Genomic DNA, 22491 nt, shown 5'->3' on the forward strand with positions numbered 1-22491 from the left:
TTGTGTTGTGAAGTTTTCAAGTTTTGGGCAAAGATTTGATGGACTATGGAATAAGGAGTGGCAAGAGCCTAAGCTTGGGGATGCCCATGGCACCCCAAGATATTCAAGGATAACCAAAAGCCTAAGCTTGGGGATGCCTCGGAAGGCATCCCCTCTTTCGTCTTCGTCTATCGGTAACTTTACTTGGAGCTATATTTTTATTCGCCACATGATATGTGTTTTGCTTGGAGCATCTTGTATGATATTAGTCTTTGCTTTTTAGCTTACAACAATCATCCTTGCTGTACACACCTTTTGGGAGAAACCCACTTGATTGGAATTTATTAGAATACTCTATGTGCTTCAGTTATATCTTTTGAGCTAGATAGTTTTTGCTCTAGTGCTTCACTTATATCTTTTAGAGCACGGCGGTGCCTTAATTTTGTAGAAATTGTTAATCTCTCATGCTTCACTTATATTATTTTGAGAGTCTCTTAGAACAGCATGGTATTTGTTATGGTTATAAAATTGGTCCTAGAATGATGGGCATCCAAGTTGGGTATAATAAAAACTATCATAGGAAGTGAATTGGATGCTATGATCAATTTGATGCTTGATAATTGTTTTGAGATATGGAGATAGTGATCTTAGAGTCGTGCTAGTTGGGTGATTATGAATTTAAAGAATGCTTGTGTTGAAGTTGGCAAGTCCCGTAGCATGACGTATGGTAAAAGTTGTGTAACAAATTTGAAACATGAGGTGTTTTTAGATTGTGCATCCTTATGAGTGGCGGTCGGGGACGAGCGATGGTCTTTTACTACCAATCTATCCCCCTAGGAGCATGCACGTAGTGCTTGGTTTTTGATGACTTGTAGATTTTTGCAATAAGTATATGAGTTCTTTTTGACTAATGTTGAGTCCATGGATTATAAGCACTCTCACCCTTCCATCATTGCTAGCCTCTTCGGTACCGTGCATTGCCCTTTCTCACCTTGAGAGTTGGTGCAAACTTTGCCAGTGCATCCAAACCCTGTGATACGATACGCTCTATCACACATAAACCTCCTTATATCTTCCTCAAAACAGCCACCATACCTACCTATTATGGCATTTCCATAGCCATTCCGAGATATATTGCCATGCAACTTTCCACCATTCCGTTCATCATCATGACACGCATCATTATTGTCATATTGCCTTGCATGATCATGTAGTTGACATCGTATTTGTGGCAAAGCCACCGTGCATAATTTTTCATACATGTCACTCTTGATTCATTGCCCATCCCAGTACACCGCTGGAGGCATTCATATAGAGTCATATCTTGTTCTAGTATTGAGTTGTAATTCATGAGTTGTAAATAAATAGAAGTGTGATGATCATCATTATTAGAGCATTGTCCCAAAAAAGGCCAAATAAAAAAGGCCCAAAAAAAGGGGGCAATGTTACTATCTTTTTCCACACTTGTGCTTCAAAGTAGCACCATGTTCTTCATATAGAGAGTCTCATATGTTGTCACTTTTATATACTAGTGGGAATTTTTCATTATAGAACTTGGCTTGTATATTCCTACGATGGGCTTCCTCAAAATGCCCTAGGTCTTCATGAGCAAGCAAGTTGGATGCACACCCACTAGTTTCTTTTGTTGAGCTTTCATATATTTATAGCTCTAGTGCATCTGTTGCATGGCAATCCCTACTCCTCATGTTGACATCAATTGATGGGCATCTCCATAGCCCGTTGATTATCCTCATCAATGTGAGACTTTCTTCTTTTTTGTCTTATCCACACAATCTCCATCATCATATTCTATTCCACCCATAGTGCTATATCACTACTAGGAAAACCCTTACCAGTAGCGCTGGTTTTCTTGCTATTAGTAGCGCGGGCAGGCGCGCTACTGTTACGGCGCTACAGCTATTTTTTAGCAGTAGCGCTTGTTTTGCCCAGCGCTACTGGTATCTAAAGCTAGCTGTAGCGCGCTTTCACCCAGCGCTACTGATAATTATCTACAGCGCGTTGAACTAACCAACGCTACTGTTACTTAAGTGCTACTGGTAATCTTTACCCCCACGCCACTGCTAACTTTTGTATTTTTTTGCGTTTTGGCTCTGTACACAATTAAACAGATCCACCGTTTATACAATAACATGCATATTAATTGAAAAGCAAGTGAGTCATCGATGAGCCAAAGTTATTAGAAGTCTCGACATGTCTCAAATATCTCATCATCATCAATCATGGTCGAATACATGTCTCGAAATAGCGTTACAAGTCATTACAAGTTCTCAATACATGCAACTACATGGTCACATACTCATGTTTCATCATCAATGCAGATTATGATATGACCGCATAGAAGATAAGAGCGATCACGATGATCAAAAGCGGTATTATGTAGTAGTTTTTGCAGCGGCGCTGGTTCTGAATCCCCAGTTGTGCTATGAATCTCAAGTAACTAGCTTCGGCTTCCGCTCTGCTATCAAACCCTTTCTGGCTTCCGCCGAAGAAGCTAGAGACTTGGGCCTGACACTCTGGCCACTCATCATACACACCCGGAACATGCCCTACATACACGGCATACCACTTCCTCGCCATCGTTGATCTATATACCTGCCAGAGATGCACATATATATACCATGAAGCGAATTGAAAAAACAGTTATGAAATAGAAGCGACATATATAGTAAACATAGTTAACAAATATTATCGTACCGAAAGTAATTAACTAGAGCGCGGCACCATATATCTAATAGTTTCGTTGTACTGAGAGATTCGAAGTTTCGTCGTACAGAAAGTAACAAGTAACTAAACAGACACATTGTTTTTAAGCAGTGCACTCTTCCCATCTGTCCATATCCAGTAGGACAGACCCAAGCTTAGTGAAAGGTGTCATGTCCTGATGTTGTAGGGCAATGCGGGTTCGGACGTCAGCTTGCGATATTGGGCCGGCGTAGAACATCCCATTCTCTTCGAGGACATCTTTGATGATGATGGATGCAATTTCCTGTTGGATTCGGTAGAAATCATTTTGAAGTCGATTACCCGGCACAGCTCCAAAGGCTTCGGCCCATCTCTGGATATGGGTATCAGATGAAGATTTCATGCAAAGTGATTGCACATCCCTTCTGTACTCCATCATTAGATGGATGACGTAGAATCCATCATTCTCACTTCTTGTCGGTTGCTGGATGCAACAGAAGTCAGTCTTGTGGCTGAAACAAAGCCCGGCCTTATTTGTTTTTTTTGTGTTGGATGTAGCCACCCCGCATGCTGAAGCCCATCATAGCTCTGTCCAGAACATACTTTATGTGTGTGTAATCTTTCTTCTGTATGTTCTTCGACGGGTCCAAATATAGAGCGCGGGAGTAACGCGGGTAAAGAACAATGAGAATGGCATGACATCCCCCGCTGCGCAAAATACACGATCAAGTTTAGCCTCCATGCGTGCAAAGTAACTATTGAAATGCACGAAAGGATGTATGTGTTATAGTGCTATCCGCGGATGACTTACCTCGGATGATAAGGTAGGATAATCGTTTCTTTGTCCTTATTGCTGACCAAGAATTCTTCGATGTACTGACTCGCATATTGACGGTTGGCTTCGTTGATTGACAAGAAGCCCTCAACATGTAGTATGGGTCCGCGACCGCAAGACCGGTGACTTGCTCTCTCCTGACGATGTAGTTCATGTGCAACGCATACAGTATCAGACGAACGTAAAATCGAGTGTCCTCATTTGAAACATCTAGAAGATGTAATCAAACCTCAGGAAGAAGAGGTCCGCGGGGCATGTGTGGACATACATCTTGCAACTGCTCGGCACATGAACCGTATAAAGTGGGTATCCTGGATCATCCGAGGCGAGGAGTCTTCTCTCTGTCGAAAGCACATGGTCATAGAGTCTCCTGAGACCCCCTTCTATGGCAGCTAGTGCATTTGCCGGTACCATTGGCTCTCCCGGGACATGGATTAATGGAGCATGTTTCATTGGCACATGGTCAACCTTGGTCGAAGGCGGTTGGCTGCTAGAACCAACATTGCCAGCTTTATTGGATTTTCTCGCCGCCGGTCTCTTCCTCTGCTTCTTCTTGGTGGGCTGAGGTACTTGTGGGTCTGTCAGACCCTCCCTGAGCACCACCCCTAGTGTTGCCGGGCTTAGCATTGGACGACTCTGGCTAAGTAGTTGAGCTTGGGTGGAGCCGGCATCTGGAGGTGTGTCCTGCGAGGATTGCATGAACAAAGACTTCTTGCACTCTCGAGGACGTTTCTGCTCTGGTACATGCATCTCATATTCATATGGTTAACTCATTGTTACTTCGTTGTCAAAGGCAGTATTGAAATACTGGTTAGGGTCATCGTCGGCCTCCTCCATGTCATGATCCCTATCCTCTTCCATGGGGCAGATGGCATCATCTGCCGGCAGAACGGTTGGCCCTCCTTCCTCATGTCTCTCGATCTCAGCAAGCAGCACAGACGATAGTTGTACTTGTGTAGGTGGTGTTGTGGTCATAGCTTCCTGAGGTCCCGTTGGTGTGCTCCCGGCCACCTCGACACGAAGAAGATTTTTCGGCCACAGGATCGACCAATTTTTGCATTGGCCAAGCTGCGTGGGGGTCTCGTCATCCTCTCCAGTTGTCGGTGTCCACACTTTTTCATTGTATTATCCATGCTTAAATTGTTATTTTTCTCGCTTTCTTCTTCTATGTTCGAAAAAACTTTGAGAAATTTCCAAAAATATGTTTCTTGCTTCTTTTTGATTTTTCTTCCTAGTTTAAATTGTTGTAGTACTAAAAAGAAACCCCAAAAGTATTTCCTTGTTCTTCTTTTACTTGTTGGGAGCTTTCCCGTGTAAATGGTTTTTCTCGTTTTTGCTTCTCCCTTTTTCGTTTGCTTGCTTTCGAAAAAACCAAAAACTCAAAAAAAATCAGTGTGTTCCTCTGAATTTCTTTTTTTCTTTTATCGAGTCATACCAAGGAGAATACCACGATGAAAATGTTGAGTGGCTCTCATTTGCATTGTTGTTGATCTAACAAAGAGCCCATATTACCTTGTCTTCTCCTCTTGAATAAATTTTTGCATATTCCAGCTCAGTCCACGACACTCTTGCACTATTATTATTTCAAATCGTTCGGTCGTGCAAGTGAAAGGCAATAATGACGATATTAGATGAACTGGCTGTGGCAGAGAGAAACGGGTATGAACTCGACTTGTTCTGTTTTTGTAAATATATTTAACCTAGTATCCATGATTCAGCCTATTATAATCAAACATGTTTGCAATGACAATTAGATATTATAGTTTCTCATGCCATGCATAAGTAGCTAGGAGTGAATAATGATTTATATTAGATACCAACATTGCGTTAAAATGATTGTGATGAAGTATGATGATATGGTATCCTCCTCTGAATGTTCGAGTGGCTTGACTTGGCACATGTTCATGCATGTAGTTGAATCAAAACCAACATAGCATCTATGATATTTATGTTCATAGTGTTCATATCCTACTCATGCTAGTATCCAATATTACTTATGCATAATGAACGTTCATGACCGTTGTTGCTCTCTAGTTGGTCGTTTCTCAACCTATTTGCTAGCCTTCGCTGTACTAAGTGGGAACTCTGCTTGTACGTCAAAAACCTAAAACCCAAGCTATTCCAGATGAGTCCACCATACCTACCTATATGCGGTATTACCATGCCGTCCTAAGTAAATTTGCATGTGCCAACTCTAAAAGAACTTCAAATAAATATCCTTTTGTGTGCCTAGATCATTCATGTAACGACAGGAGGCAGTCGGTATCTTCCATGCTAAGCGGGTTATTCTCAGGTCGAGTGTCTATTTACTCGCCGTCGCACGAGAAAAGGGCGGTATTAGGGATGCACAATCCCAAACTGCAAAAAGAAAAGAGCTTACAAATAATCAAACAAAAACTCCCAATGAAGTCATAACCTTTACATTTTCGCTTGGGAACCGCCACTAGCGTGTTTAGCATGGAAGATATTGATAACTGATGGTCGTGAAGTAAATTTAGAAGGGTGCATGTCTCAAAATATCATTTACCTCTGTTTTAAAAACTTGAGCCCTGGCACCTCTGCAAATCACCGCTTTCCTCTACGAAGGGACTATTTATTTACTTTTATGTTGTGTCATCACCTTCTCAAATAAGCGCCAGAACCTGAGAGCACTGCTGCCATGCTGATGCATTGTGTGTAGCTAATGTTGGGTGCATCATGACTGGATCTTTTCTACCATGAATTACAATGCTTAGTCGCTGCTAGAACTTTGGGGTGCTCTACATTTATGTTTTGTGGTCTCAGAAAGGGCTAGCGAGATACCACTATTGTCATATTATATCATGGTTGTTTTGACAATGTGTTATATCATGGTTATTTGAGATATCTTATTATTGCTCTCTAGTTGTTTATGTCATTGATATGAGTTAATATAATTTTTAAGAGTTATTGTCGACATGGTCAGTTATAATCCTTGCTAAAAACATGGGTGTTGTTTAAGCTTATTTATGAAACAAGAGCAAAAGAGTTCGTAAAAGTTTTTCTTTTTAACTTTCAGTTTATCAACTGAATTGCTTGAGGACAAGCAAAGGTTTAAACTTGGGGGAGTTGATACGTCTCCAATGTATCTACTTTTCCTAATGTTTTTCCTCTTGTTTTGGACTCTAATTTGCATGATTTGAATGAAACTAACCCCGGACTAACGTTATTTTCAGCAGAACTACCATGGTGTTATTTTTGTGCAGAAATAAAAGTTCTCGGAATGGAACGAAACTTTGCGAGGATTTTTTATATCAATAAAGAGAATTTCTGGAGCTAAGAGATACCAAAGGGGGCACCTGGGTGGGCACAACCTACCAGGGCGCGCCTGCCCCCTGGCGCGCCCAAGTGGGTGCTGCCCACCTGGTGGCCCCACTGGCCCTGAAACCGACACTATAAAATCCCATTATTCCAGAAAAAAATGAGAGATAAATAATTATCATGTTTCACGAGACGGAGCCACCGCCGTCTCCTATTCTTCATCGGGAGGCCAGATCTGGAGTTGTTTGGGGCTCCGGAGAGGGGGATCTTCGATCTTCGTCATCACCAACATATCTCCATCGCCAATTCCATGATGCTCCCCACCGGGAGTGAGTAATTCCTTTGTAGGCTCGCTGGTCGATGAGGAGTTGGATGAGATTCATCATGTAATCGAGTTAGTTTTGTTAGGGCATGGTCCCTACTATCCACTATGTTCTGAGATTGATGTTGCTATGACTTTGCCATGCTTAATGCTTGTCACTTTGGGCTCGGATGCCATGATTTAAGATCTGAATCATTTATGTTATCACCATTATATCCATGTTCTAGATCCAATCTTGCAAGTTATAGTCACCTACTGGGTGTTATGACCCGGCAAACCCGGAGTGACAATAGTCGGGACCACGCCAGGTGATGACCGTAGTTTGAGGAGTTCATGTATTCACTGTGTGCTAATGCTTTGTTCCGGTTCTCTATTAAAAGGAGGCCTTAATATCCCTTAGTTTCCAATAGGACCCCGCTGCCATGGGAGGGTAGGACAAAAGATGTCATGCAAGTTCTTTCCATAAGCACGTATGACTATTTACAGAATACATGCCTACATTATATTTATGAACTGGAGCTAGTGTCATATTGCCCTAGGTTATAAATGTCTCATGATGAATATCATCCAACGAGTCACCAATCCAATGCCTATGAATTTATCTTATATTGTTCTTGCTAAGTTACTACTACTGCTACTGCTATCGTTATTGCTACAATATCACTGCTATCACTGTTACCGTTACCGTTGCTACTGTTGTTATCATCAAAACTATCATACTACTATGCTACTGATCACTTTGCTGCAGATAATTAATATCCAGGTGTGTTTGAATTGACAACTTAGTTGCTAACACCTTCAAATATTCTTTGGCTCCCCTTGTGTCGAATCTATAGATTTGGGTTGAATACTCTACCCTCGAAAACTGTTGCGATCCCCTATACTTGTGGGTTATCACCTCCTCCTTCTTCTTCTTCCTTGACCTCCCCCCTAGATGGGAGGAGGGTTCCCCCTCTGGTCCATGGCTGCCATGGCGGCGGAGGGGCGAGAGCCCCTCTGAGATTGGATCTATCTCTCTGTTTCTCTTCTGTTCTGCGACCCCTATTTCTGGCCTTTCACCGTTTCTTAAATTCCCGGAGATTCGTAACTCCGATTGAAATTTTGAGGGGATTTTCTTCCGGATATTATATTTTTTGCAGGGAAAGAAGGGCACCAACCGCCTTATAGGGGCCCCACAAGCTTGCTGGCCGCACCCTGGGTAGGGGGTCGCGCCTCTCGAGCTTGTGGGCCCCTCAGACATTGTTTCGCGTTGATTTCGCTTCTCAAGAATCACATATATTCCAAAATAATTCACCGTAAAATTTTATTGCGTTTGGACTTTGTTTGATATGGAACAATAAATCATATAAATTGTTGCCAAAAGTATGTAAAAGTTGTATAATATTGGCATGGAACAATAAAAAATTATAGATACGGCAGAGACGTATCAAGTACCAGGCATACAAAAAACAATGCTAAATCCATAAATCCTCGGATGCTACAACCTCTAGCACAATTGTTGCTTCACGATACTTGCCACAATACCGCCCGTTCCATGCCTTCGGGCAGTTTTTCCAAGTCCAATGCATGCAATCAACGCTTCCTAGCTTCTCATTTGTTGCCATCAACTTTTTAGTGTCTTCCTTGTTGGGTGCACGAAGATAGACAGGACCAAAGACGCGGATGGTCACTTTGGCAAACCTACGCACTAACTCAAAGATATTCACCAGCATAGTCAGCCGAAATGTCATATGCAATCACCTGCATAGCTTCCGAGATTTTTTGATATACACTAAAACCCAGCAAGACCGCGACGTTTCTCCTTTGAGTAAAAAAATCGAGAATTTGCCTCGCAAGCTTGCACAATTTTAATGTAGAGGGATAGGCGCATTCGATACCTTCTCCGGAAGAGGTGCGGCAGATAGGTACGATTGTCCGCAAGTAGTCTTGCGTCAACATCATGTTCCCGAGATGGCGGTTGGGAGGGATGCAAAGACGGCCGACGGTCGATGCTCGTCATCTCTTGCGGTTTCGATCTTAGACCTCCTTCACAGCTAGTACCGCCACCACCATCTGTTGCCGATGATGCTCGAGCATCGACTCCGCGTCTGACTCGTCGGATGAGGACAAATCCTCGAGCAAAAATTGCTCGCAAGGGCTCAAATCCATCTACAAAAACCGCATCTGAACTCGCATCAACGAAATTTCAACAACCGTGGTCGAGCTACAAGGGGCAGAAAAGGGGCTCATTGGCTGCGGTCGATCCGAGGCGGCAGCGACCCCGAGGGGCGGCTCGGCTCGGCGGATCGGGGCGCCGGCGAGTGGACTCGGGTGTAGTGCGGCCTGGTGGTGTGATTCCGCCGGCGGAAATGGCCGGAAACGCAGGCAGCGGGAGGGCGGTGCAGTGGTGGGCGGCTGCGGGAGGGGATGTGGGGAACACGCGCGCTGAAAAGTCCCTCTCGCCAACCGCTTTCGCGGGTCGGAGGGGGCAATTTACCGAGCCCCTCAAAAAAAATTGAAGGGTCAGATGCGTTTACGGTTTCTGTTCGGATCACTTTTTTCGCGCCAAACCGTAAATTGACTGTTATTTTGCGGGGCGGGGCGATATAATGGGTCTGCTAGAGATGCTCTTAAACTATAAAAATCATCATTTAGGTCCTCGCAATGCAATATGTGTGTCATCTAGGTTCTTAAACTATTTATAGGTGCCATTTAGGTCCTCGAACTATTTCTCGCATATTCACACATATACTTGCACTTTTCGTTGTTTGTGGACCTACATTGACAACTCTCACGAAATAGTTCAAGGACCTCTAATATATACAATGCTCGGTATATCTTCGTCGCTAAATACAGGGGAGCCACGCCCACTCTGTTTGTGAAGCTAGCTGGTGGAAATCCCCACACACCGTTGCCGAGAATGGAAATGTGTCTTGAAAGAGCACTCTGGCCATCACCGCTGCGTGCAGATTTTTGAGCAATTCGTCACATGCGCAACGGCCTGAACCGCCACGGCCGGCGGTAGTGACGTACGTAGAATAGATTATTCACACGGCGCAAATCGCCGCGCGCGTCGTGTCTTCCATCTATATATAACCACCCGGCCGATGCGGCGGTCGAATCCCTCGATCGGCTTGACGATCGAAGGAGGCGACACATGGCCGGCGGCAACGACGCCGGCATGGGAGCCTGCGGTGCCGACGGCCTGGAGCTTAGCCTCCGCCTTGGAAGCCCGACGACGGCCCCCGCCCCGGCGCCGGCGCCGGCACGGAGGAACCTCACAATTGTCTACGACCGGCGCGTGCTGTGCGCCGTCGACGTGGTCGAGCTACAGGTCCGTCAACGTGCATACGTACGCCATGAATGAGCGGTGACCATGGCCGTGGCCGGCTAATTAACAATTAGCCTTGTTTTTTTTGACGTGATTAACAATTAGCCTTGTTGATTGTAGGCAATGGCAATCATATCCATGGCGAACCAGGAAACGACGGGGAAGATCACAGACATGGACGACGCCGGCATCGCGCAAGGGGCTTGCCGCGCCGCTCGCGCGCAGACGAGGGCATCTCCGGATCACGGCGGCATCGCGGCGCCGACGCCGCTCGGCGATCAGGGGGGCCTGTCGATGAAGCGCTCGCTGCAGCGGTTCCTCGAGAAGCGCAAGACGAGGGCCAGCACCGCGTCGCCGTACGTCGTGCATCGGCCCGCCCGGCCGCCGAGATCTTGACGGCCGAACAGATGATCTGATCGTCCCGCCGACAGGCAGGTGTCGCCGGCAATGGCTAACACTTGTCCCCATTTCCTCGCGAATCGCGTGCCCAGGTTGTAACACCGCAATATGCTACCATTTGATATTGCCTAACAACATTTCGGTAGGTATACCTCCCACAAAGAAGCCGCTTCGCTTCGGTTTCGGTATCGATCGGCTGTTTGAAAAACACGCGAATCGAAATTCGTCGCAAAATCACCGACAGGATAGACATACGCAGACGTGGTGCCGGTCCATGGATCGAACGAAAAAGTCGTGTGGTCCAGTCGTATCCAGACGACGCAAAATCGCGTAGTCCGGTCGTATCCAGACGACGGAAATACGATCGGATCACGAGACGCAACATACGATCAGATTATGCTTTGAACAACATGTTCCGTGAGGGAAGTAGAGGTTAGCAGACGTGCTTGTTTACAAAAAAAAGAAAAAGGAAAAAAAAAGGTGGTTAGCAGATGTGGCTCCTGCTCTGTACGACAAAAATGCACACTTGGTCGAATAAGATGGAGTGGCTAGCTAGCAAAGCAACAAGGTGCAAAGCTTGAGCTTCAGCGTGCAGAGGTGATGTTGCAGTGGAACTTGAGGCTGAGATTAGCACATCGATTTTCTGTCCTCCATCTTCAGTTTGAACATGCGCCCCTAATCCTGCAGGGGCTGGACTGGACTGCATTGTTCAGCAAGGATCTTCTATTCCAAGAAGCATCTGAGTAGACATAGGACTGGTTCCTACAATGAGCAAATTTGAAGTGCACATAACCCCCGGGGTTTCCGAAACTGGCTAATCCACCCCCACGGCTCAAATACCGGTTAAGTAACCCCCTGAGCTCTTCAAAACCAGGCAGAGCACCCCCTCACGCTGATTACAGTGGTTTCTGCAGGCGGTTTAGCCTACGTGGCAAGTTTGCGGTTAAGGAAATACTCCCTCCCTGCAAAAACGCCTTGTACTGTGGGGCGGAGGGAGTAGGATTTTGATTTCCACGCCGGACCCTCTCATGTTCCTAGTGTCGAACAGAGCCTGGGTGACAGAGCGCTTTGGGTCACAAGGGGGAAAATCCTTAATCAATCGTACTACATGTTTTGTGGGGGGGTTATTTTCGAGAACATGCAGAAGAACTGCATGTCAATGCATTAATAAGATAGACAAACGAGTCTGAACAACGCTGCCAACCAACGCATGATACGACTGAAGAAATAGAAACTGTACAATGCTGTACCAAAACAAGAGAAAAACTGTACTACAAGACTTTATAGTATTACCATGGTCAAGTGAGCTACCCGACCAACAGTCATGATCATTCATGCTCGATTTTCTTCGCCCCGACGCAGCTCTGCTCTATCATGATCGTTCATCTTTTAGGTAACCAGATCTGATCGTCGTCGAAACTTATCACATGTTGTGCTGGCATCTCGGATTGTCATCACTGTCGAAACTCGATCTGTTATCAGCAGCCGCTAGCCTGAGTTGCTTCCCCTGTTCTCGTAGCTGTAGGCTGTAGCCTATCTATCAGCTAGATTATGATATGGAACTCTGCTGGCAAATTTATTTGTTTTATATGTTCTACTCCCTCTGTTCACTTTTATAAGACCTTGTAGACAATTCAGACATCATCCAAAACAGAGCAATGTGGGCTGTCTGAAACGTCTTATAAAAGTGAACGGAGAGAGTATTACAAATATGCGTAGCTTGACCGTGTCAAAGTAATCTTTTGATTCACTGTCTCGCATTGATTATGTTTTGTGAGTTTCAAAATTTGGTAAGAAGTCGGAGGTAAATAAAATGCTGCCAATCTGCAACCGTGATAAATACAATAACAGAGTACCTATCAATGATAAATGGAAATATGCACCTTGTTTTATAATCTTCCATGGAGAAAGGACAGAAGTTCCTCCTATCTATTATCAGGAAAAGAAGTACCATTATATTAACCTTGGATTACCTGCTGAATGCCTGCAAATCACTTGCAGCTCAACTCTCACGAGAGCAGCGGTCGTCACATTTTTCCACGGCTTTGGCGAAACAGGCCTGCAGACTGCATTATTGGTACTCCCTTCTATCCAACAAAATGCATGTCAACATACAAATAACTGCAAGCTTGGAAATTCTACACAAAACTTGCTCTCTAAAGAACTCAATAAGCTGAGACAATGGACAATCTATCTCTTGCATGTTTTCAACTATACTTCATGGATATCCCTTTTTTCGAATTAAGGAGCATTGTCCCCAATTTCTATTCATTGTGAAAACTGATATAACAGTATCCTTCAGCAAATTACAATGCATCACCAGCATAAATGAGCTCAAAAACAAAAGGCATAAACGAGCCAAGTCCAGCTACTACAGAAAGGCGCCAGCACATGCACAACTACAATACAAAAACTAATTGCAAGACTCCAGCTACTATATGTTTCCCGGCTGAAATACAAAGCAAAACAACCAGATCAAGCTCCTACTTAAGCTGCTCCGCTACAGCATGGGAAATTAACCTTCATGGGTATCTGAAAATGCTTCTAACTTTTCTGCCTAACAGGGACCCCAAGACAAACTTGCACTGCTCCGTTGAGCCATGGCATCTGCTTGGGTTTCAGGGGATAAGCAATGTGAGATTGCTTGTGCTGCATGAACAACCTGAAAAGGAGATCCTGCTTTCCTGCAAAGAGATCATTGGACTTCGAAATACACCACATAAAAGTTAAAATGCTGCTAGGGAAACACGTGGATGATCAGACGTAAGCAGGCTATGAATGATCTCAGGAACAGTTCTAATTTTTTGAACTGAGCTATCTGACCTTAGAAACCAAGGATGTGAGAACCAATCAACCTTAGCAAAGTGGCATAGGAAAAAGAGGTGAAGATCATCCTTCTCTATGCGAACAGTTCTAGAGTTCTGTACTAAGCCTTTTGATCATAGAAACGAAGGATGTGAGAACCAAGCAGCCTTTGCGAAGTGGCATAGGAAAAAGAGGTGAAGATCATCATCCTCTATGCAACATCTGGAACAGAATTTGCTAATTCGAGTGGAGAACCTGCCAGCCGTTTTACATAACCGGGCACAGGGGAATGATCTTCCTTGGTAAGGTGGGCCCCATCAAGGAACATCTTCCCTGGAGCACATAACCGGGCACCTAACGCTGATTCAGAAACCACAGCCAAAGAGAAGCACCCTAACAACAACTATTAGATGAACATCGCACCAGCCGATAAGAAATATCTCACGCAATTCATTAGCTTTGTATCAAATATGTACAACTGCCAGGGCAGACTAACTGATGGTCGTAGGTGTAGATGTTCATCTAGAGAGTAGACATAAATACTCTGATACAGAAGTATCAATAAACATATCCAGTGCTCATACTTGTCCATCAACAGATCATTGGAACGTACAATGATAGACTCCATGCTGCCAAGTGCCAACTACGTGGTTCACTTCTCAAAAATAGATGTCTTGTGATCGATTTTGCAACTTTACGCCTCTACCACATAACCCATATATAGCATTTCTCAGTGAATAATTAAATGCGGCATCAACCGCATGTAACTAGCAGTCCAATTATACGCATACAAAAAAATATGGGATAATAATATATTGAATTATATGACTAAAATTGTTAAAATTACTATGATGATCTTGAAGGTATAATGTGAGGAGCAAAACCTATGGTGAGATAGTACTGTGATCTAGCCACCAGCCAAATTCGCAGCCTGTTCAGCCGATTTTACCTATCCTAGAGCACATAATCTTAGTAAATTTTATATGTGGAAAGTAAGTAACTAACTATAGAACAAAGCTATAGTAATTCATGCATGTCTAAGATGGTAGCTTTCAGAGAAACTAATTCACCAGACTGATTTCACCTGCTTGGTTATTCGTTAACTTGTGCTAAGAATCATAACAGCAATGTTTTGTTGGACTAGTTAAATACTCGTGCAATGCTACAGATAACATATGCTCGTGCACTGCTAAGAAGTTGTTTTATTGCATGAGTTAGTTAAACGTTTCTGTCATCTTAGTCTTTAACTTTGTGCAGGTAAAAAAAAAGAGGTATGCATCAACCAAATCAACAACTAAATATGAGATCGCGATATGTCTGCTACATAGAATGTATGATAATTGCAGTAACTAATTTCTTGCTAACTTAAGAGGCAATCTCTGAGGGTGAATGGACCACCACCAACTCAGATCTTCATATATGTTTTGTCAGATATGACGAGTTCGCCTTACCACAAACAACAACACTGGGCCACACATCAAAACTACACCTTAGAAGGCAGCAACTTCTATTATATCATCAATCATTTATTTATTCTGCACATACCAACATAATATGATCAAGAAATATATTTATTTTTCCCTTAAAGTTTCGACACCAAGCATTTAAATGGTTCAAGCTTAATTAATATTCCCTCCGTCCCAAAATAAGTGTCTCAACTTTGGACTAGCTCTAATACAAATTTGTACTAAGCTCAAGACACTTATTTTGGGACGGAGGGAGTATTAAGAAAAGATCCTGCCTGTTATTTGCCAGTAGATGTTGCAGCGTTTTCCTAAAAAGTTTCCCAATCAAGAATAGCACTTGTACACTTTCTGTTGTTAGTTTTCACTTATAAGCAGGAAGAAAAGATGTTCAAGAAATACATTGGAAAGTCACAACAGCATTCAGTGAACAAGTAAAAGTCATTCGCCAAGCATATTGCGTCATGTATCACCTCACTCTACATCTACCAGAAGAAATTTGGACTAAAGCTATCAGCCTATCACCAAGTGTCAGTCAACTAATCTAGAACCTCTAGATGAACACGGTAAATCATAGATACTGCACCGACCTCTTTGCATAGGCACACAACTCCTTTATTTGCATGCAAATTTGCTGCTTCCAAGGGTAAAGCCCCCTCATTCTTGTTGCAAAAATCTGTAAAATGCCGTATTGCCCATTTCCTTATTCTCTGATCAGTCAAAAATAATAAACATCCTATGAAGGGATTGCAGCTGAATTTACACCCTTCGAATCCTCACTCTCTTGATCCTCAGGATCCAACTGTACCGGCTTCCCGCTTCGCCGGCGCCTTATGATCTCCTGTGACTCCTGCATCAACCTGGCATACTTGCTCCGCACCTCAAGCATGGGATGCTCCTCAATTGATGTGTGTCCCCCAGCCATGTATGCCTCTTTGAGGACAACAAAGCACGTTTTCTCCTTCAACAGTAAGTAGAATATATGTGGGTGCCGCTCAAACACCAGATGAAACTTCTGTGACAGCCCCAGGTGTGTCCTCAGGCAGAGTAACCGTCGCCTCTCGGCAGAGCATGTCACAAACAGACTGAACAGCTCGTGGAGCACCCCAACCGCCCGCTTCTCTGAAACATCGCTACCCCGATGGATGTTGCTGAAATCCTCATAGGGAGAGATATAAGGCAGCTTCTGGAATCCCTCCATCCAGTCTCCAATCTTCCGCTTCAGCCGAAGACCCTTGGACGGGAACAGCGGGAAGGGCACCTCCTCTGCCGATCCGAACCTCCGTATGGCACCCATTTGAAGCACCGACAGTGGCATTTCTTGATCTTTCCCATCGTCGATGAGCCCCAGCTCCTTGCCATGGTTCTCATCCTCGGAAAATACAGCATCTCCGGTGGTCAGAATCCTGAATCCATCTTGCCCAATGTCGAAATCCGGGAGCTTGAAGTAGTCCTCCGGGATGCCGAGGTGCCAGAGCATGCCCTGCGCGACGGTGAGCGGGAGGCGGCGGGCCGGGGACATGAGGATGAGGCGGCGAAGGCGGGAGGTGATGTCGGCGCGGCGGGCGGCGAAGACGTCCCGCTCCTCCCGCTGGAGGCGCGCGGCGGAGGCCGAGAGACGGAACCAGGGGTGGTTGTGCTCGGGCCCGACGGACTCGACGAAGACCGCGGGGAAGCGGCGCAGGAAGGAGGCGACGCGGCGGTCGGAGGTCTCGAGCGAGCGGCGGAGCTTGGAGACCGCGGAGACGGGGGTCGGCGACGGGGAGAGGAGGCGCGCGAGGGAAGCGAGCGGGCGGAGGTCCCGCGCGTGCGCGAGCACCGGGACGGCGTCGAAGGACGCGTCCTTCTTCCACCGCATCTTCACCTCCACGTACCCCATGGACTGGACGAAGGCGGCGAGCGAGGGCAGGGGCTTGGGCGGCCTCGGTGGCCGCGCAAGGGACCGCATGGCGCGGGGAAAGGGGCTCCCGCGAAGGGGTTTAGGAAGCGGAAGGAGGCGGCCGGCGGTGAAGAGGTGGAGGGAGGCGGAGGTGGAAGAAGAAGGATAGTAGAACGGACGCCCGTCCCGGCGGTCGGAGCTTCTCATGGGCCAGGCCTTTTGGTCGGAGTCGGGCTGTGATCGTGGTGGATTGGTGGCCCAAGCATTGTCACTTGCTGAAGATTAGTGACTTTCTGTTCGCACACGAACACGTCACCGTGTACCTCCAACGTCGAGGGTGATGCACCGCAGCTCACGTCGAAGCAGACCCGTCCGGAAGCGCGGTACGCAAGCAATCCGGCGGGCGCTTTTGATGACCCGAAACCCCACACGCCCGGAAGGGACCTCGTCAGGGCGCGCGGCGGCTATGAGCTGCCCTAGATCGACCTGATCGCCCCCATGGCCTCGAGGTTCGCCGCCCTGCAACAAGAAGAACAGACGAAGTACGAGGAAGAAGAAGAACTAGGGTTAAGAAGAAAAGATAAAAGTAAAGGTAAAAGTGGTATATGAATTGATCGATTATATGTTGTTCAATTGGCCGTCACACCTTAGGTATATAAGAGGCGGCTGGACTTGCCGTGCAAGAAAAAGGCTTGGATTCACGTCCAAAACCCTAGTTAAATTCGGATTGGTTTTATCCGAACTTCCCAAAACTGTTCGGTTTAAACTGGCTGCACCTTGCGGGTCTTTTTGTGATAGTAAACAACCTCGGATGAAAATGCTTCCAAAAGAAAATTTAACCGTTTTGACGAGACGAATAATTTTCATGTTGAACATTTTTTGATTAGAGGCCATTTTTGGGGCCGAATCGCTCGCGCAAGACAGCCGAGTGGTGGCGCTACCCATCAGACAACATGTCTTGTGGGCGCGCCATATGTAGCCTCCTGCCAGGGCTGCATTCGAATGGCTCTAACTTTTTCATATGATCCTGAATTGAGATGAGTTGTATATCAGAATCGATCATTTCGACGAGACGAAGACAATCCGTGTAGGAAGTTTTTCCATTTGAGGTTGTCTTGGGAGCTTAATACGCCAAACTATACTCTGAATATAAGATCTTAGTACTTTAAGCATAGTTTTGGCCTTCGAGATGAAATCGGACGGCGATAGCCCAAACTTCAAAGACGTTCATATCAACAATACGGAACTCTTTCATGTAGATCACTTCTTCAGTTGAGGCCATTTTAAATAAGTTCTTGACATGCCAAAATCTGGTGTCAACACATGCCCCCCTGTTTTTGGGCAAAACTTGGATGCCGAAAAATAATTTGTCCAGAGTTTGTTCTAAGGACGATGTCAACACTCCATCGTCCATTTATATGTGCTTAGGGAAATAATTATATATCGGCCATGTCTTTGCTTAGGGCGATAGTTATATATCAGCCACTTTGATTAGCAACAAAATACAACTAATCGAATGTATGGTGATGAGGTAAAACACTTGCATGTTGTAAGAAGTTATATTGCGTTCATGGATCAAAATAAGTCCATGGAGGGTAATCAGTCATACCTGAGGATGAATTACATGTCACCGGCATCAATGGCATAGTTGGAGAATGTGGATAATGTGTGCACCGAAGACGTTGAAACCTTCGGCTTGGTCATTCATAATTTTCACTATTTTCCTTCTTTACCTTTGTCTCACTTCTTGCAATGAAACCTTGCACATCACTCTTGTTTTGATTATTTCCTTTGGAAACCCATGCCATGTTTCTCTTTTCCAGCTCTTGTGTATTAAGTTTTTGTAATTTCTTTTCTTGCCAATACGATAAGCCGAGTGAGCGCCCCCGCTGTGATTTTGTTTGAACTAATGACAATTCTTGTTTTACCTTGTGCACTTTCAACTTCTTTTCTTCAGATTTGGCACTTTGATTCTCGACAATTGATTGCTTCATCTCATTGTCTTTAGTAGCCAATGTTAACACTTTAATTGGTTCTTTATCCTTTAAGATCAAATCTGAATTGGCACTCTTGCGACCATCTTTTTTAACTCGATATAATTGTTTGATCACCTCTTCCTTCTTTCTTGAGCTCCGGACCGTTTCTTTCTTATTGAAACGGTCTTGAACATATGACAGCTCACTGAACGTTGATCTTCTTGAAGCTACATAATAATGGTGAGATGGTCTAAAATATGATGGAGAATGTGCCATTGTATCATACCTGTCCCATGATGAATATCGATCTACATGAGCATAGGGAGGCATCCACGTCATTGGCATTGGCGACCCAAAATAAGGATATGAACACGTTGCATTAAAATTCACTTCTTGCCAATACCGATCCATGAATTTGCGCCTAGGGGGTGATCTTGATGCCTTTGCATTATTCGGTCGATAAGCACCATTCTCTTCACTTTTATTTTGATATTTATCTAATAACTGTGCAAAAGTGACCTTGGATTTCTTGTGCTTGTGCTTATTATGGTCTTTATCTCCTTTTGTTTTGCTTGCATCCATCTTTGGATTGCTTTGTTTCCCCCTAGTCCTTGGCGTCTTCATTGTATCTTCGATAGAACTCATGCCTTCAAGAATATTTTCATTGTGCTCTTGAACAACTTCTTTACTTGAAAGCTTGATCCCATCACCTGTAGTTTTTACCTTCTCATCTTTAAAAGAATCGTCTTGAAGCAGCCGATTCAAAAAGTTTTTTCCATTAGGACCAACCGGAATAGACTGGTCATCCCTTGGTGTTTCAACAAATTTTAATCGTCCTTTATCAATGGCCGCTTTAACTATTTGACGAAACATGTTGCAATCCTTAAAATTATGCTTGGACGAATCATGCAACTTGCAGTATATTCATCCTTGGATTGATGGCTTCACATGGTGATCAAGAACTCGAATGTAATTATTTTTCAGCAACAAATCAAATATTTGATCACACATTCTTGAATTGAAGATATACTTCTTGTTTTCTCGCCGATCTTGGTGTGAAAACGGCTTTGGAGTTAAGCAAACGAATGGTTCAAATTTGGAATATCCCCATTCGGCTATGAATTGTGTTTTGCACCCTATCTCCGATGTATTTGGATAAGATATTATATTAGCATCGGATTTCTCAAAAGAATTTGACCTCGGCTTTAAATTTCTGAAACGAAAATAGTTAGAATACACATGTCTCAATTGAGACCAAGTGCAAGCCAAGTATGAAACAAGCAAAGCTACCCAATTAGATATGAAATTTTGATAAAGCAATGGGGAACACTTTGTCTACAATAATAGGTCACTATTGGTCTTTATAAATGGCACAATAGGTTGACCGATATGCTCTATAACATTTTTATTGCTAACAAGTAAATTTCTCTTCTTCATTGGTCTTTCAAAATTACTTATGAGAATTTTTCCTATAGAAGCATCAACAATAAAGTTGCGACCAAATCTAAAGATAGGTAAATCACTTGCTAGACATACCTTTTCAAACACGTTGGGAGAGCATGATGGTTTGTTACTTGAACGATATGTTGTTCCTCTTTCGAATAGCTCCCCAACACCTTATCGTCCTATTTTTCTAGAAAAGATTCGGCATCCGTAATATTTGATTCACTCTTTTCAATAGCCGAATTAACTTTGTTATCCGAATCACCACCTTTTTTGACAATTCTATGCCCACCCAATGCTTTCTCTTTTTGGCATAATCTAGCTTGGATTGCAGTAGAATTAATAGGCCTTCCCTCTTTTATTAATTCATGTAGAACAACATTGCATTCGTCCCAAAAAGACGTAAGATTTTTCTTAATGACCCAATCTGGATAGAATTGCCCCCGACACTTTTAGACTCTTTCAGTAACGATATGTCACCAAAATTCTGTAATTGTGTTGGGGGGACATGATATGCCATGGTAGTAGGTGAAGGCATTTGTGCTCCTATAGAAGTTTCACTTATTTGTCCATGACCATGAAGGTGCGGAGCCGAATTATGGACATCAACAGTTGCGTATGGTGCCAGAAAATTAGTAGCATGAGGTGTAGCATATGACGTTTGAGGGTAATTGGCCGAATAACTAGTACTAGCATGGCCAATTCCCCTATCCACCGGCACGTTTGGATTAACAAACTGCAAGTTATTTGCCGATGAATAAAAAGTTGAAACACTTTGTTGCATCCTATTGGAAGTTCCTACATGGGGTGTCTCAACTTGATTAACCGAAATCATCATGTTGTTCATCGGCATATAGATTTTTGGGGTTGCCGATGCATGGGAGTTGGGATACATATGTTGCATGTTACTAAAATTATATGAAGTTGAAGCATGAAGATTATTCTGAATCGGCCGTTGCACATAATTAGATACATGATTGATAAAACTAGGGCTAGCCGATACATTATGTTCATTAGACGAACTAGCAACAACACATGCATTATTTGCATCTACATAAGTGAATCGAGTATTCATATTACCTTTGTAGATCGCAAACCCTAGATGACGATCTCTTCGTAGCAAGAATAGGCCGGAGACCGTTCAAAGCTTCGTCCCCAGCGGAGTCACCAAAAAGTGTGTTCGCACACGAACACGTCACCGTGTACCTCCAATGCCGAGGGTGATGCACCGCAGCTCACGTCGAAGGAGACCAATCCGGAAGCGCGGTACGCAAGCAATCCGGCGGGCGCTTTTGATGACCCAAAACCCCACATGCCTGGGAGGGACCCCTGTCGGTTCAATATCTGGCGTATCTCGTAGTAGGGGTCCTAAGCTAGGCGTCTTGGAGCGATGGTAACATGGACACGGATTTTACCCAGGTTCGGGCCCTCTTGATGGAGGTAAAACCCTACATCCTGCTTTTGATTGTATTCATATGGGTGTAGTACATAGTACATGTGTCTACCACGAGATTGTAGTAATGAATATCAGATTGTCTATTGACTAGCCTGGCCTCGGTTTATATAACACACCGGAGGCCTAGGGTTTAGGAGAGTCCTCGCCTTGGGTGCCAAGTCTTGTGGAGTCTTCCTTGTATGCGGTAGGAGCTGTCCGAACTGGCCCGTGAGTATACGGCCGTGGGGGTCCTCGGCCCAATCTAACTGATCGGGAGACGATGTGGTGAGTACCCCCTAGTCTAGGACATCGTCAGTAGCCCCCTGAACCGGTCTTCAAGTTGGGGACGCTCCTCGATTCTTCCGAACTGTTCTTCATCTTCGATTGTCGGTCTTGAAAACTGGTTCAACAAATCTTCTCATCTTCGATCTTGAGGATCGCAAAAGTGCATCCGAAGAGTTTACATGTCGGGTATCCGAGGAGCCCCTTTAAGTTTTCGGCCTTGTTAATCGCAAAAGTGCCTTGTTATTTTTATGCCATGCCTCGGGTTTGGAGTTGTTCCCGGGCGGCAGTGTCCTCTTGCGTCCGAGCTCCCACGCCGGACTGCACTCGAGGTATCTTTTGCGGCCGAGCACCAACGCCGGACCGCTTTCAAGCTCCAAC

The 22491-nt window shown here is 44.5% G+C and overlaps 2 protein-coding genes across 2 annotated transcripts; one reads left to right on the plus strand and one right to left on the minus strand.

The window, feature by feature from the left end:
• The first annotated feature begins 10110 nt into the window (after positions 1-10110).
• On the plus strand, positions 10111-10970 carry LOC123117118 (protein TIFY 5). The gene is made up of 2 exons (XM_044537949.1): positions 10111-10431; positions 10549-10970. Exons 1-2 carry the CDS (start codon positions 10255-10257, stop codon positions 10822-10824), a joined length of 453 nt encoding a protein of 150 aa, XP_044393884.1. The 5' UTR covers positions 10111-10254; the 3' UTR covers positions 10825-10970.
• A 4552-nt stretch (positions 10971-15522) lies between these two features.
• Positions 15523-17150, minus strand: LOC123113584 (protein WHAT'S THIS FACTOR 9, mitochondrial). The gene has a single exon (XM_044534875.1). The coding sequence runs from the start codon at positions 17041-17043 to the stop codon at positions 15832-15834; it is 1212 nt and encodes a 403-aa protein (XP_044390810.1). The 5' UTR covers positions 17044-17150; the 3' UTR covers positions 15523-15831.
• Positions 17151-22491: the final 5341 nt, after the last annotated feature.

The sequence above is a fragment of the Triticum aestivum genome, chromosome 5B (assembly GCF_018294505.1).
Source record: "Triticum aestivum cultivar Chinese Spring chromosome 5B, IWGSC CS RefSeq v2.1, whole genome shotgun sequence".
Lineage (NCBI taxonomy): Eukaryota > Viridiplantae > Streptophyta > Magnoliopsida > Poales > Poaceae > Triticum > Triticum aestivum.